The sequence below is a fragment of the Tachypleus tridentatus genome, chromosome 1 (genome assembly GCF_004210375.1).
Source record: "Tachypleus tridentatus isolate NWPU-2018 chromosome 1, ASM421037v1, whole genome shotgun sequence".
In the NCBI taxonomy this organism is placed as follows: Eukaryota; Metazoa; Arthropoda; class Merostomata; order Xiphosura; family Limulidae; genus Tachypleus; species Tachypleus tridentatus.
The window spans coordinates 54,958,805-54,973,621 of record NC_134825.1 but is presented as its reverse complement, the minus strand read 5'-3'; the positions used below and the strand labels follow the sequence as shown (position 1 = coordinate 54,973,621).

General features: G+C 31.5%; 1 protein-coding gene across 3 annotated transcripts in view; it reads left to right on the top strand.

Annotated features, from left to right (window-relative positions):
• The first annotated feature begins 363 nt into the window (after window positions 1-363).
• LOC143249175 (uncharacterized) overlaps window positions 364-14,817 on the top strand; it is a 58,920-nt gene continuing 44,466 nt past the window's right edge. The window contains exon 1 of one of the 3 annotated variants that reach the window (XM_076498653.1): window positions 364-621. In XM_076498653.1, the coding sequence (XP_076354768.1) occupies window positions 552-621 (70 nt within the window). In that variant the 5' untranslated portion in view covers window positions 364-551. The remainder of the gene's footprint in view (window positions 622-14,817) is intronic. The other 2 variants (XM_076498638.1, XM_076498645.1) reach the window with 2 other exon arrangements.

Sequence of the window (14,817 nt, the reverse complement as noted above, 5' to 3'; positions counted from 1 at the left end):
TTAGTCCACTTCATCAGCGTTTATCACCTTTTTTTAATAGTGTCAATTTTCTTTTTCAAATATTGAGAGAAAATAATAAAAAAGAAGGTCAACTTTCACTTTTGAAGCTTTTATTTGTTTTTTGTTAAACACAGCTCCACGTAATGGGTTACTGTGCTCTGCCTTTGTGTATATCTAAATCCGATATTTTAGTATTACAAGCCTGCAGACTTATTGTCGACTCACCAGTTTGATCTTTTTAAAATAAACAGATAAATATTTCTCCTTCTACAATTTGAAACTTATATAAATAAAATCGTTATGTATTTGATCGACTAGAGTAAATCAGATAAACTATCAAATGTGCAAATTCTTCCCAATACCACTTCAGATATGTAGTTCTCCATATTTATTAAAGCGCTCTGGAAATATACATTGTAAAACGTAACGAATTATTATATAAATATATAAAGGTTTTTTTTATAATTGCGCCATATAAGATCGAAATGTCAAAATAAATTTGCATAGCTTTTATCGCACAAAATTAGGTGGCAGCATAATTAAAATGTAAAATGGCTTCTACTTCTACGCCTGAACATGTTGTTTGTACACCGACTTTTGTTTTTCCAGCAATCTTTCCAGGTATGCAAATATAATTTGTTTTATTCATGATAGTTTTATGCTTTTTGGTATTCATATGTTCATTGTAAAATAACTATTTTGAACTTCGGTATTTTTTAAGTATCGTATTATGTTTTGAATTTAGCAATTACTTACAATACTAGTACTGCAACTGTAGTAGTGGCACTGGTATTACAAGTGTAACACTTGTGAAATCTAACTAGTTCATGTTAACTTCTTTTAATTTTTTAAACCAGGGTATACTGTATAGCTTTTTTATGCTATGAGTTACCCGTTTTGAGTAAAGTATTGCCGTTAAGAGCAGGAATATATTTTAGAAGCCCAGTACAGATTTTTTTACTAACTTTCTTTGTAGTGTGGCTAGGTAGTAATTGATTGGGTTTTTAAATTGTAAGCTGAGTAGCAGGTGTCAGTTATCTACATAGTGGCCACACATACTACAACAGGTGTTTGTTAAGATTGTACAGAATAAGGTACACAGCCAGAACTGTTTTTAAAATGTTATTTATATAATAGCCTTGTTGTTGAGTTTGTACTGTTAATATGAAAAATAACATACATTGGTTTTCCATAATATGTTTTAGGATGCTAGTAGGACTATAACAAAAGGCAGATTTTAATTTCAAATCTGTGATAATAATACCTTGCATAATTTACTTGTGACTCACTTTATGTTAGGAGTTAATCCTTTTGTTTTATAGGTAATCAACTTAAGTATTATATTCACATGTAGTTTTAAAATATGTTACATAGAACAGCAGTTATGTTTTTATATTTTTAAAAAGTGCAGTGTTAAATGTATTTGATGCTATGTGCAGTACTTATAGTTACACACTCGGTTAACTTGCACTGTATGAACACCCTGTTGTAGCTATTTAAAAGAACCACAGCTGTCTTAAATCTTTATTTAACAACCACCTTTTCAAGCAGGTAAGCAGGTGTAGTCTTTTTAATGTAAAATTGTTGATAATTAAACATTTGTAAACAATAAATAAATGGTAAACATAAGAGAGTAACATTAACCATTTTAATTAAAAAATGGATATAAACATCCAACTACAAAAAAAAGTTACAATACTTTGTTGTTCTCAGTTGTATTTTAATAACACTGTTGATAAAATAAATGTTTGTCTTGTACAAAAGTGTCAGACAAATTAATAAATAACAGTTACTGATAAGAACCAGAACAGAGTAACGGTAACAATTCATATAGAAAATTAATAACAATCTTACAGTATAACAAAACATAGAGAAACAACACAGATGTTAAAAGAATCTGTTATTAAAAAAAAATTCTATTGTGTGTAAGCATTCAATACATTTTATTGAAACTATGCATCCAGTAGCATGTCCCCTTGTGCTTCACCATTATAGCCTGCTACAATGCACAAAGGGTACCGTTATGTATAAAGCCTATTACTTAAGTCAAAAGTTCAAATTCTTTTTCATGAGTTACATTTAGTTTTTGAATACTATTTTAAAATAAAGTGGTTTCAATAACAATAAGAAAAAAGAAAATCTAACACTACCTGAATGTTTTATGATCCATCTTAATACGTTTAAACTATCAGGTCATCCCATAAGTAATGTCCAAAAAATTTAATACAGAAAGTGCATCATCATTTCTTTGTAGAAGGTTTTAATGACTGAAATATGTAGTAGGATGTGTATGAAAATGTTCAGACAACTGAAAGAAACTAATACAACTCTTTTTTTAGATCATTAATCAATTAAACCCTTATGAAAATGATGTGTTTGAGGAGTACATTAGGCATATAATGCTTTATGAGTTTAAAAAAGGCAGTAGTGCAGCAAAACTACATGAAACATTCTAGGTATTTATGGTGAAGAGTCTCTCAATGAAAAAAAATGTTGAAGGTGGCTTCAGAAGTTCATATCAGGTGACTACAGTTCAAGTGATGCACCACATTCTGGTCATGTTGAGTTAAATGGCAACTTGCTGCTGGCTGAACTTGATGAAGATTGTGTTGTAACAGTTGAAGAACTAGCACAGAAGCTTAATTCAACCCATTCAACAGTTCACTGTCATCTGTAACAGCTTGGAAAGGTAATAAAACGTGGAAAATGGGTTCCCCATGATTTCACAGAAGCCAACCTTACACCAAGAGTGGACATTTGCACTCTCATGAATGTAACTTGCATTTTTTGGACAGGTTAGTGACTGTATATAAAAAAATTAATATTTTGTAAAAATGTTAAGTGTCGCAGACAATGGCTCAGTGTAAGTAAACTAACTAAAGCACAGTCTAAAATGGACCTCCACTCTAGAAAAGTCTTGTTAAGTGTTTGGGATATTGTTGGTGTGATCCACTTTGAGTTGCTGCAACTCAATGTAATGAATGCATCAGATTTCTCCTGTCAACAGTTAGAGCGCTTCATTGTTACAGTGAAAGAAAAGAGGTCTGCTTTTGTTCACTCATAAAGGTGTTGTGTTACACTAGGATAATACATGGCCCCATACAACAAGGATCATATCTGCAAAGATTGAAGATCTAGACTGGGAAAACCTCCACATCCTCTTTATTCTATAGACCTTGCCCATCTGGTTATCATCTATTCCAAAGTTTGCAGACCTACGTTGATGAAAAAGAGCGTGAAACACATGAAAATGTCAAAACTACCCTTTCTACATTCTTTTCCTTCAAACCACAAGAATTTTATAGAAGTGACATTCAGAAGCTTGTGAATCATTGGCAGGAAGTAATTAATAATAATGGAATGTACATTATTGATTAAATAACATTAAAAGTATTTGAAATCCTTTCTCTTTTTCTGAACCTCAAATCAGACATTACTTAAAGGATGACCAGATATCTTTGAATTTCTGGCTAGCAAACAAACCTTTAAACACAAACTAGGTGCTAATGTCCATATAATGCTTCTAAGTAACATCAGTATAATGAAACATACATGTTCTTTACATTCTTGAAAATGAGAAATTTATATGCAAAAACGGCTCGTTTGGGTTGTGAAAATATTTTACATAGAAGAGCGTACAACGTTTAGACCTTCTTTGGTCATCGTCAGGTTCACAAAGAAAGAGGTAACTGACGGAAGCTGACCACATGTTTGAAAGGGGTTGTGTAACTGTGTGTCGAAATGTAGAGGGCGGTATTAGATGTTTGAATATATAATTTTATTTATTTATTATATAATATATATAATAATTATATAAATATAATATATATAATAATTATATAAATATAATATATATAATAATTATATAAATATAATAATTATATATATATAATTATATTAACAACCCTTTCAAACATATCAGCTTCCCGTCAGTTACCTCTTTAATGAACCTGATTAATGACCAAAGAAGGTCGAAACGTTGTTCGCTCTTCTATGTAAAATATTTTCACAACCCAAACGAGCCGTTTTTGCATATAAATTTCTCAACAAGTGGGTTTCTCGACATCACTGATTCTTGAAAATGATTGTGTTAAATCTGTTTGAAAGCTACTAAAATTTTTTTCTGATCAGATTTTTAACCTGTAATGGCTATAGGATACAGATCTATTTATTACATTTTACTGTATTATTTATTTTTGCTGATTTTCTCTCTAATAATTTAATAGTAAAACTTTCCTTAGAGCTATATCTAAGTGTGGTGTATTTTATTTTTGTCTTTTGAAAGTTTCTTTAATCCCATGGTTTTTAAGTATAACTTATTCTTAGCATCTGTTGCATCCTATTAATTCCACATCACTTATTCCTAAATTATTTCTAACTATGTTGAAGTTTTAGTATTGTTTAATATGCTGCAAATGTACTTAGGCAATACTTGTACATTTTAATTAAGATTAAGCTATTTCAAAGTTTATAGATTAAATTGTAGATAAATCTAACATTGAAATTCTCTATTCACTGATGCATACTGATATTATTTATTAGTACTACAGCTACAACATTATAATGTATACTACATCTCTAGTTACACTTAAATAATTCAGTAATGGACTAAATTGTCAGCAGCTACTAAATAATAATAGAAACAATAATTTTGATTCTTCATACTTAGCTAAGAAAATTACATTGGCAAACATTTGGAAAGGCTAGTTAATTTGATTTTAAGGTGATTGGGAGGAAACCAAAGGATTTTGTTAATGGAGTTTAATCAAACTGGTCCCTTGTTACCAGTGGTAAACCTCAGGAGTTTGTGTATGGACCTTTACTCCTTCTTATATGCATTAATGATAGAGATAGGGATATAATTGGTAAGTTAATAAGGTTTTCTAATGATTTACAACTCTTCAATGTTTATTGAGGTATTACAGCACAACTTGGATCAGTTAGTAGTTTGGACAAATACTTTAGCAATGTACTTTAATAATAGCAAATACAAAGTGTTGCATTTGGGTTATCATAATTTAAGTCATAAATATAAATGGGGGAAAAAGAAAAAAAAACTTAATCTGACTGGAAAAATGGATCTTGGTATTGTGGTGAATAAGTCACCATCAAAGCAGTGTTCTGTTGCTTCTTGTAAAGTTATTATAGTTTTATGGTGTATTTATAAACATACCAATTACAGGGCAAAAGAGGTAATTGTTGCATTAGTTAAGCTCACTTGGAATACTCTGTATAGTTTTGGTTTTCCTTGTCTAAGAAAGGGTGTTGACTTACTGGAAATAGTTCTGAGTCAAGATTTTAGGAAGGAAGGGATAGGTTTAAAATCATGATGATCTCAATGTTGTTGTTTTTGTTTTTTGTGTGTGTGCTATATTATGAAGTTAGTAAGATGAGGGGACAACAAAATGGACCTGTTGGTCTGTTTAAGCTATCACATCCACTAAACTTAAACTCTTATCCTTTAAATATTTATTAAACTTCTTTTAGTTTACTGCCTTCACCACATTTGAAAGATTCTCATTCCAAAGTCTAACCGTCCTGTTTGCTAAGGTACCTGGGAATGTTTTTTTGTTTTATTGAAAATGTATCTCAAATGCTAGAAAAAACAGTTGAGGGTCTTGAATAAAAATAAAAAAAAGTAGAGACAGAAAATTTTAAATTTTGCCAAACCATGTTGAAAGAAAGAATGAATTGTCTGTCTTCAGTAAACCAATGTATGGTTTGGTGGTAATGGTATAGTGTAATAAGAATCATTCGAAAGAATATCAACTTTTTTCTCTTCCTTATCTCCTGCATGTATCACATTTATTACAGAATATGCATTAGCTGAAGATACAGTCTCTGTAAGTTTTACAAGTTTTTGAAGATTTGCAGGTAATTGTGCAGGAGCCTACATTTACACAAGGAAAAACCTTTGCCAAACTAAGTTATTTAATGAAAAACAGAAATTGTATTGCTAGTTTTGCAAAAAGGTGTGGCCAGCTGTTGCAAGGAAATATTTTATTTCTGGAACATTTTTTAAAAAATACTGAAAAAGTGTGGTCAAAGCATAAAAGTTAGAGGGGATGTGTTATGACACTGAAATCAATGCAGAAAAAAGTTGCAGAGAACTAAAAATGAAATTCAATGCTGCATATATGATTGCACTAGGAGAAATTGCCATTCACCAAATTTAGTTTTGTGGATTGCTGTCATAAACAATGTTTTGAACACATCTAAAATATGTGACAATAATATAGTATGTGCTAAATTTATTGCTGTCATTGGTGATGAAATTAAAACATTTGCAGAAACAGTTTCTGTTTTGACATTTCTGTTGACTGCAGAACAGATGTAGCTGTTGGTAGTGAATTATGTTTTAGACATAGCTGAATGAAATCATTATCATGCTCCCAGAAGCTTAAGTACAACCGAAAACATTGCTTTAGAGTTTGACAAAAAATGTACAGATCAGTGACAAGAAACTGAGTGTTTTTGGAATAGATGGTGCCAGTGTTAATATGGAAGTTACAGATGGGTATGTGCTTTCTTGTGCAAGTTCATTGCTTGCTGTGTAAACTTGAAGTGGCAATGTTATTGTTTAAAGATAGGTTCCAGCTGGTATAGAAAACCTACCACTTCAGCTCAAAAAGCAAATGCAATTTGAAAGCCTTTGAAGCTTAGTTAGGCTGTACAATTAGGACATATTTGGCTGTTAAAATAGTGTTGGCTGTCCCACATTTATTGGGCATTGGTAGCTCTCAGTTAAGTCTGTCAGTGATTTTATTTGTATTTTGCAATGGAAACATACATTCTGTTCAATTCTGTTCTTCCAGCTGGCTTTGAGGTTGCAATTGAGGTGATCCTGAACATTTTGGAAAGGATTTAGATTTGCTTTTTCCTGTATCTTCCTTTATTCTGTTGGCTTCTCAGAATGCCACTTTGGGAGCAGCTGCCTTGGGCTTCTTCAGTTGGTCCATCAAGTGTGTTATGTTTTGAGTCTTTCTGCAGTTTTTTTGAGTCTGGATGAAAGGTCTGGAATATTGCAGTTTATGCAAGAAGATTTAATGCTCAATTACATGAAGGGATAGGTGTGTCTTGTCTGCCATGGTTATTAGAAATATGTGATTTAGCCAACCACCACAAGGTGGAAACATATTTCAATTCTCAAATAATGCATTTGTTCTTGGAAATTTGGGATTATAGCTGGATTAAGTCTGTAATTAAACTGAATAGATTACAACTTTTCAGAATTTGTGTCATCCTGTATATGGTGCTGAATTATTTATTATCCCTCTAAACTTTGTAGATAGACTAAGGATCATCACATTTATTGATGACAAGTTGGGACTGTAGTTAACATGCACATTGGTTCAATTGTCAGTTTCTATATTCATTTCTCTTAATGTCTCAACTTTCCTTGGATCCTACAGGGGATTTAGGCCCCTGACATCAGCCCTTCAGTCCCTTTGAATATGAACAGAATCTGTTCTGGATAAAGGTTCTGCCACTCCATCAGAACAACATCAGTGGAGTCTGTGACAATTTTATGCCTTTGGGATCTGTGGGATCTCAGTCCTGAGAATTCCTGAATGTGTGATAAATCTCATAAATTCATGGACATTACAGGTCCTTGGGTCAGCATTGATCATTCAGCTTCACATCTTCACCATAATTATCCACCCATCCGATAGTGTTTCTACCTTCTAGGGCTATTGGTTTTTTGTTGGTGTGAGGGCAGGAAGAGAATCCTCCCAGTGTTTTGAGGGTTTTAGTCCCATCTGTTTATCAGGCCCAAGAAGACAGAACATTGGCTTTCAGTTCTTCAGTTCTCAGTTGTTCCTGTCTGTGTCAATTTTGTAAATCCTCCAATGTTTGTAAGTGAATCATTCCTCAGTCTGAATTGGCATATTTTACTAGCAACCATTATTTCAATATACTTTATATAGATTACAACAGGATCTGTGGGAATGAGTTTTTCCACCTGAAGGCTGACTGGGATGGTATTGCTGTATTATACCAGACTGCTATTCACGGACTATCATGAGTAAAGCATAAGCAGATCAAGCTCATCCCTGCTAATCATTGGGTTGAATTATTCAGGATCAGTTTGCCTTAAGAAATTTAGCAAACTTTGTTCACCTATTGCACTGTTTTCAGAGCACTGTTTCTCAGGGCACCCCCATGCACATTATCTCCCATCCCCTAATTCTACTGGTGGATCCAGGAAGTCTTTAATACACTCATTTTTCAGTTGCTGGGTAGTGGGCAGAGGGAATTCCTCTACTCTTGGAGATAAGGCCAAAGTTGGGGACCCTGGATATTTTTTTTTTCCACGTTTCTAGGAGAGGCACCAGCCTATGCAGGAGCCTACTCATAATACTATTTCAGATTTAATGCTAAGCTATTTGCCTGGGTTGATCAATATTTTTATTATAGCACTATTATTTGTTTTGTCTTATCTAACCTTAACTAACTTAGTTTTATATTCTTAATTTTTTGTTATTTTTACATAAAAATAAATAAAGAACGTGCCTGAGAAACAAGAAATAAAGTACGTACCTTGGCTTCTTTTGCTGTTGATTCAATGAAACTTAACCCTACTTTTTTATGCTAATGGTAGTAGTTGCTAAATGTTTGTTTATTTAAATAATGCCCTAAATAACATTGAATAATAACAAGCAAAATGTAGGCAATGCCCAATAATTACCACAGTTTCTCTGGCTTTCTATCTCCCCAACAAGAGCCTTTATAAATTCATCCAAGCTTACCAAGCAATTTGTGTGAGAAGAAAACTTGTATTAAAATAGGAATTAACATTTTTCTGTACAGAAAACAAAATAATGTAATATGTCGTATGATTAGATGAAAACCTTAGCTTTCTAGTGCTTAAAAATAATATAGCATTAAATGTAAACAAGTGTTGTTGTCAAATCCTGAAAGCGAGAATGTGACAGTGTGGCAAGAAGGGTCTGATTTTCTAGTTGTTGAAGGCAAAGAAGAGTTTTCTTCATCTGAGTGATTAAAATACTATAAGAAGTAATTTATATTAAATTTCATACTTCTTGGAAGGATGGTAAATACGTCAGAGAAGAGGGGATGCCTAGAAAAGCATATTTTCCACACTAGGAGAAATTTAAGATCTTTTTATTTAATTCCTGTTTAAGAACTTAAAACTTATTTAAAATTAAAATATGGATGTCTTAACAAAGGGTTAAGACTTTAAATGTTGGATTTAGTTGCCATAATGTGTTAAAAAGATACTGAACAATATATGCTAATTGCCAATCAATTTAAATACTGATTAGCAGTTTATGCTAATCAAATCCACCAAATTATTTTTGTCCCCTGCAATTTCACTTCAAAATTTTGTTTTATTACATATTTAATTTGTCAAATAATTCGAGCTTTTATGTAAATGTCTATAATCACCATTCTTTGTTATCAATAATGAATTTTTGTAAACTTGATAGGTTGTATTCTTGCCTGTGATGATAATTTTTTAAATGTTTTTATTATTTAATTTACCATTAAAAAAATTTACTAGTCTATAATCACTGTTGGCTTTTCTTTCACAAAGTTATTACTTGCTGAACTGTGCTAAGTGTTTATGAGTACCACGTGTAACTTTCTGGGAGTGGGTGTGGTTGGAGTACAAAATTTACCAATTTGTAGCTTACATCTATGAATGTAACTGTAATAATGATGTGGATCTTAATGTCTATCCACCACTTATCAGTGCAGCCTCTAAAAATAATGGATCTTTAAGGCATTAAATACTGCAACTGATCTTATAAGGTTTACCACCAAAATATTGAAACAGGCATAATTTTTAACACAATTATAAAATATCAGTAATATGTTAATGCTATTACTAGGTACTTATTTTATCTTTTTCGTATAATTTCGTATGTCTTAATCTTTCTTAAATTCTGTGTCACTGTAGGTTAGATAAATTATATCATTGAAATATATGTGATGGGCTACCTTATGGCTTTTCAAGACTTCTGGCTTAACTTCCTAGTACATCTCAGGAATTACTACTTCTGAAAACTTCTTTCTTGAAGGTTAATTGTGTATATTGGATTTAGAGTGGTGACAATCTTTACTTTCAACAATGAGATAATGCCTAAAATCATTTTTACTATGAATCTGGTCATTCCACTTGAAACATCACTCACCCTCTGTGATGTTCACTTGTATTTTTCACATTCCCAGACATACTAATGATTATCTATTAGGTTGTTTGGTTTCAGTTTTGATTGCTAAAGCTTGTATCAGCAATGGTACTGTCACAATACTTATTGGATGAAGATTGAACTTTACTGTTTTTATATGAAAAAGTTCATTTTTCATCAACAGTGGATAATATCTACAAATGTATGCTGTTAAATTTGAAGTTTCATTGCTAAAAGATTTCACAGCTGCAACATTCTCTTCAATTATATTATCAGATTTCTTTTTTTGACTGAAAATTACTGTCAGATATTGTTGTGTTCTGTATCAATTCATATTGCTTTGTTTACTTTGCTAAGTCATGGCAATTGTGGAAGATACAATAAGTACAACACATATTCTTGTAAAAGCAGAGGTATTCTTTAAAATTGTCTATTCATGTTTTATTTTCTTAATAGCTTGAAAAATGCATTTAGCTTCATAAAACTTGCAATTTTTTTTTCACTCAGGATTTTTTTATAAATTCCTCATCTGTGAAAATTATTAAAGTTCTGGTATAGCTCATTCATGTATTAATTTAAAATCTGATGGTTATGTTGTAAACATGGGAAATTAGTAAATATAAATTATCCCATATTATCAAATACAACAGTTACTGTCAAGTAAAATAATTAATGTGATTTAATTAATTTTATGAAACTAGTCAACTAATTAAATCAGTATTCTTGGTTATTACTGTTTTTGATTATCCCAAGTATTTAAGTAATTGAAATATTGTCATTATGGTGTCTCATTATTATTTTTATTTAATTTAAACTTGCTTAACTTAATTGATAGGAGTATTTTTGGTTATTCTGACAATCCATATTAATAATCAAATAGGTGAATGTAATCAGTTGTCACGCTCTACTAATCACAAATTGTCACATTTGATAGATATGTGCTAATGTAAGCACAAAACAACAAATCTCATTCATGTGCCAATGTGAACATTAATTACTGCTGTTTCAGATCAGATCTTCTGAGGTTTAGGAAGGTAACTTGTGTTATTCATACACCCTTTAAAATCACTACATTTATACAAACAGTTTTGTGAGTACTTTTATACCTAAACATACAAGAATTACTCTTGTTTTAGGAGAAATGTGTATAGAGTACTGTTATAAATTTTATTTTGCTCTTATATAGTTTTGATTCTTTAATAAACTAACTGTTACTGTATTTTTTATATGTAAAATTCAGTAAGTCATCTTTCCCCAATTAACTTTTAGCCAACTCCACCACCCATTTATTTTTTGTGTAAATAGAAAAATGCTTTCAAAAACCACATATCTGTTTCTTTCAGGCACTGTTATAGGATTAAACACAGAAACAAAGATATCGTAGCAAATAGTGGAAAAAAAATTCAGTCAGTAGAATTGAGTGCTGATTATGGTATATCATAATAAGAATAATATAATTCAATCTAGTATTGTAAGTTTATATATTGTTCAAGAGTGGTGATAACATTTGTATAATTTGATATGTTATGTTAAAAGCTACCAGTTAAATTTCTTTGTGATATTTTTACTGCACTACAATAAGTTTTTAGGTTTGATTACACATTCACTTTTATATATTATTTCTAACAAAGAACAGAATTATATGATGCATAATGTAACAAACAGTAAAAATTAAAAATCATACTCTTTGTAGTAATTGCATTACATCATGTAAAATCTTTTGCTGATTAGTATTAACTGTACCTTCCATAAAAGGAGAATACTGTGAACTACATAAACATTAGTAACATTAAGGACTAGGACAACTAAAACTATTTCAACTATGTAGTATTCTGGTTTTTTAAATACTTTTTTAACACAAGCAAATGGTAAGTTGTTATTAATGACTCTGCAAGGCTGCTTATCCTTATTCCTGCTGGTACCAGTGATATTGGTGTATATATTCTCAGTTACTTGCCACTGGGATTTTGAGAACATGTTTATATCTTAGTGCATAAAATGTTTGCAAGCCCTTTTTTTCATGTTTTCTTTTAAAATGTAGCTTTTTAGTTGTATTTTTTTTAACACATTTTCAAATCATATTGACTATGTTTATTGTGCCGTAGACCTAAGTAGCTAACTGATGAATGATTGTCCATGTGAAATAACTGTTCTACAAATTTTAAGCTTAAAGCTTTGTTGATTTCAAATGCATTATCTGTGTCTGCTAGGTTTCTCAAACAAGATGTCATTATTAAGCCTGTATTTTGCTGCTTCCTTTTAACATTTTAAGAATTTCCTTTGAGAAAAGTTTTATTAAAATGGGTGTAAATCTATTTCAGAGATAATTTTGCAGGAAATCATATGATGTATACAAACACACACACATAATATGTGTATCTTAAAGAGTGAATAAAAAAATCAAAAATAAAAAAATCAAAAAGGAATCTAAGTTGATTATTGCTTTAATAAGATTTCTCCTTCAGTAGAAACATGAATAAGAGCAGAGGGAAGGTAGATATAAAGGAATAGCAAGATAGCATGAGTCAATAAATGATAAAATTATGAGAATGCTGTTAGTTACTTAATATGCTTTTTTTTTCAGTATGTGCGAATGACTAAATGATTCAAGAGCTATATTTGATAGGTTAAAGAATTGTTTGGCTTATGAGCTGCATGTTCTTAATCCCTGACCTGTAATAAGACTATCCTTCACATAATATTCTTATTTCTTGTAGTAGTGTATGCTTAAAATGAATTAATGTGCACTATTAAAGGTTATCATTTTATCTTTGAAAGCATTAGTGTATGTTTTTGATGTTCAAGTATTTTGTTTCTCGTTAGCCATTTTGATTTTATTTTTTAGAGTTTGCTTTAACCTGAAATTTGTTTATGCATTTTTTGTCAATTTTGCTTTAAAATGAACACAATACTTTAGCGTCTGTACCTGTTGAAACCTCTCTTTGTTTGATTCTTGCCTATAGTTCTCAACCCACAGTTATTCTTCAGTTCTTGTGCAGAAATGTTTATCTTTCATAATTTATTGAACATTTCTAAAGATTTTTTTCCCACAGACTTGATAAGTTTTATGATTAGATATTTGCTTTCATATAGACTGAACTTATTTTTTTACATGATCTTGGGACCATTCTGGTGCTTCTGAGTGAACTGTCTGCTGCTGTTTGTCATTTTTCCAGGTTTGATTTCTTTTCCTGATGATAATGTAAAAGTCTTTCTGAAATCTAGAAGTTTACAACTTTTTCGAAAAGAAGCTATACAGTTAATTATTAGTTCTCTTTCAAGAGTTTTTGTTGTTCTTTGGTAGTGGCAAAGAAAATGTACCATGACTGTATATTAACTAAGCAGTGTTAGAAAACAACCATCTCTTTGTTCAGATTTCCTAGATTTAAAATCCTAGAAAGAAGGAATATAGGAAAAAGATACCTTGAATTCAAAGGTAATAAGACTAATCAAAGAAAACTTTAGGTGATTATAGCTCCTTGGTGTATACATTATAATCTGAGGGTCGCGGGTTCAAATCCCCATTGCACCAAACATGCTTGCCCTTTCAGCTGTGGGGCATTATAATGTGATGGTCAATCCCACTGTTCATTGGTAAAAGAGTAGACCAAGAGTTGGCAGTGGGCGGTGATGACTAACTGTTATCACTCTTATTTTACACTGCTAAGTTAGGGATGGCTAGTGCAGATAACCCTTGTGTAGCTTTGCACAAAATTCAAAACAAACCACCCTAATTAATAATGCAAATTATTTTATTTGGATTCACATGCTAATGAAGTTGGTTTCAGATGATCTAAACACACAGTGTAAGAACTAATAACACTACTCAACTAAATTATACATCAATTTAAAGCTTAAGATGAGAGGAAAAGCATGAACCTAATACCATAAATTTCAGACTATCACAGAAGAAAAGAAAAAAATATTTTCAACACTACAAATCAACCCTCCACTTACAAACCTCTCATAGTTAGGGTGTAACATTTTACAACCTATGTTTTGCATTGAGTTTGTGTCAAAAAGAGGTTGCAAATTACCAGGACTTCTGTTGGTAGAGTGGTTGCTATGGGAGCATTTTAATTTTTGATTTGTAATTGTTTGTCTGTACTATTTTTGAGGGGTGTATAGAAGTGTTTTGCCAAAAGTCCAGATAATGGAAGGGTTGCATACCATCTGCCCTGAATCTATGTGTGCCCAGTTGGAGGAGTGTTCTGCAAGACCACTTGAAATATCTTTATGATGTGTGTGTGCATTCACTCATTAGTCTGGACTACCATGTAAAAAATCTAGCACCAGAAAAATGTTCTGTCCACTTCTCTATCTTGTACTTGCTGTCTTTTAATGAATTGGGTTTTGTGATTACCCTTTGCACTGTTTATGATATCAAACTGAAGGACTGATGGAAATCTGTACACTTTTCTTTGGGTCTCCCCAATGCCAATTTTCCATTACTTTTTGAGCAGAGAACTGAAGACCCTTGGCACTTGCCCATTTCTAACTGTTGGTACAGAGAACCATGAATAATCCTCACTAGCTAGGCTCAGTAAGTAGGGCTATACATAAGAGTATCAGTATAATGATAATTGCAGTGATGGTGATGCTGTTAAGATAGTGCTGGTCACCCCTTATATTTTTCATTTGTGCTTCTTATGCCCTTCTC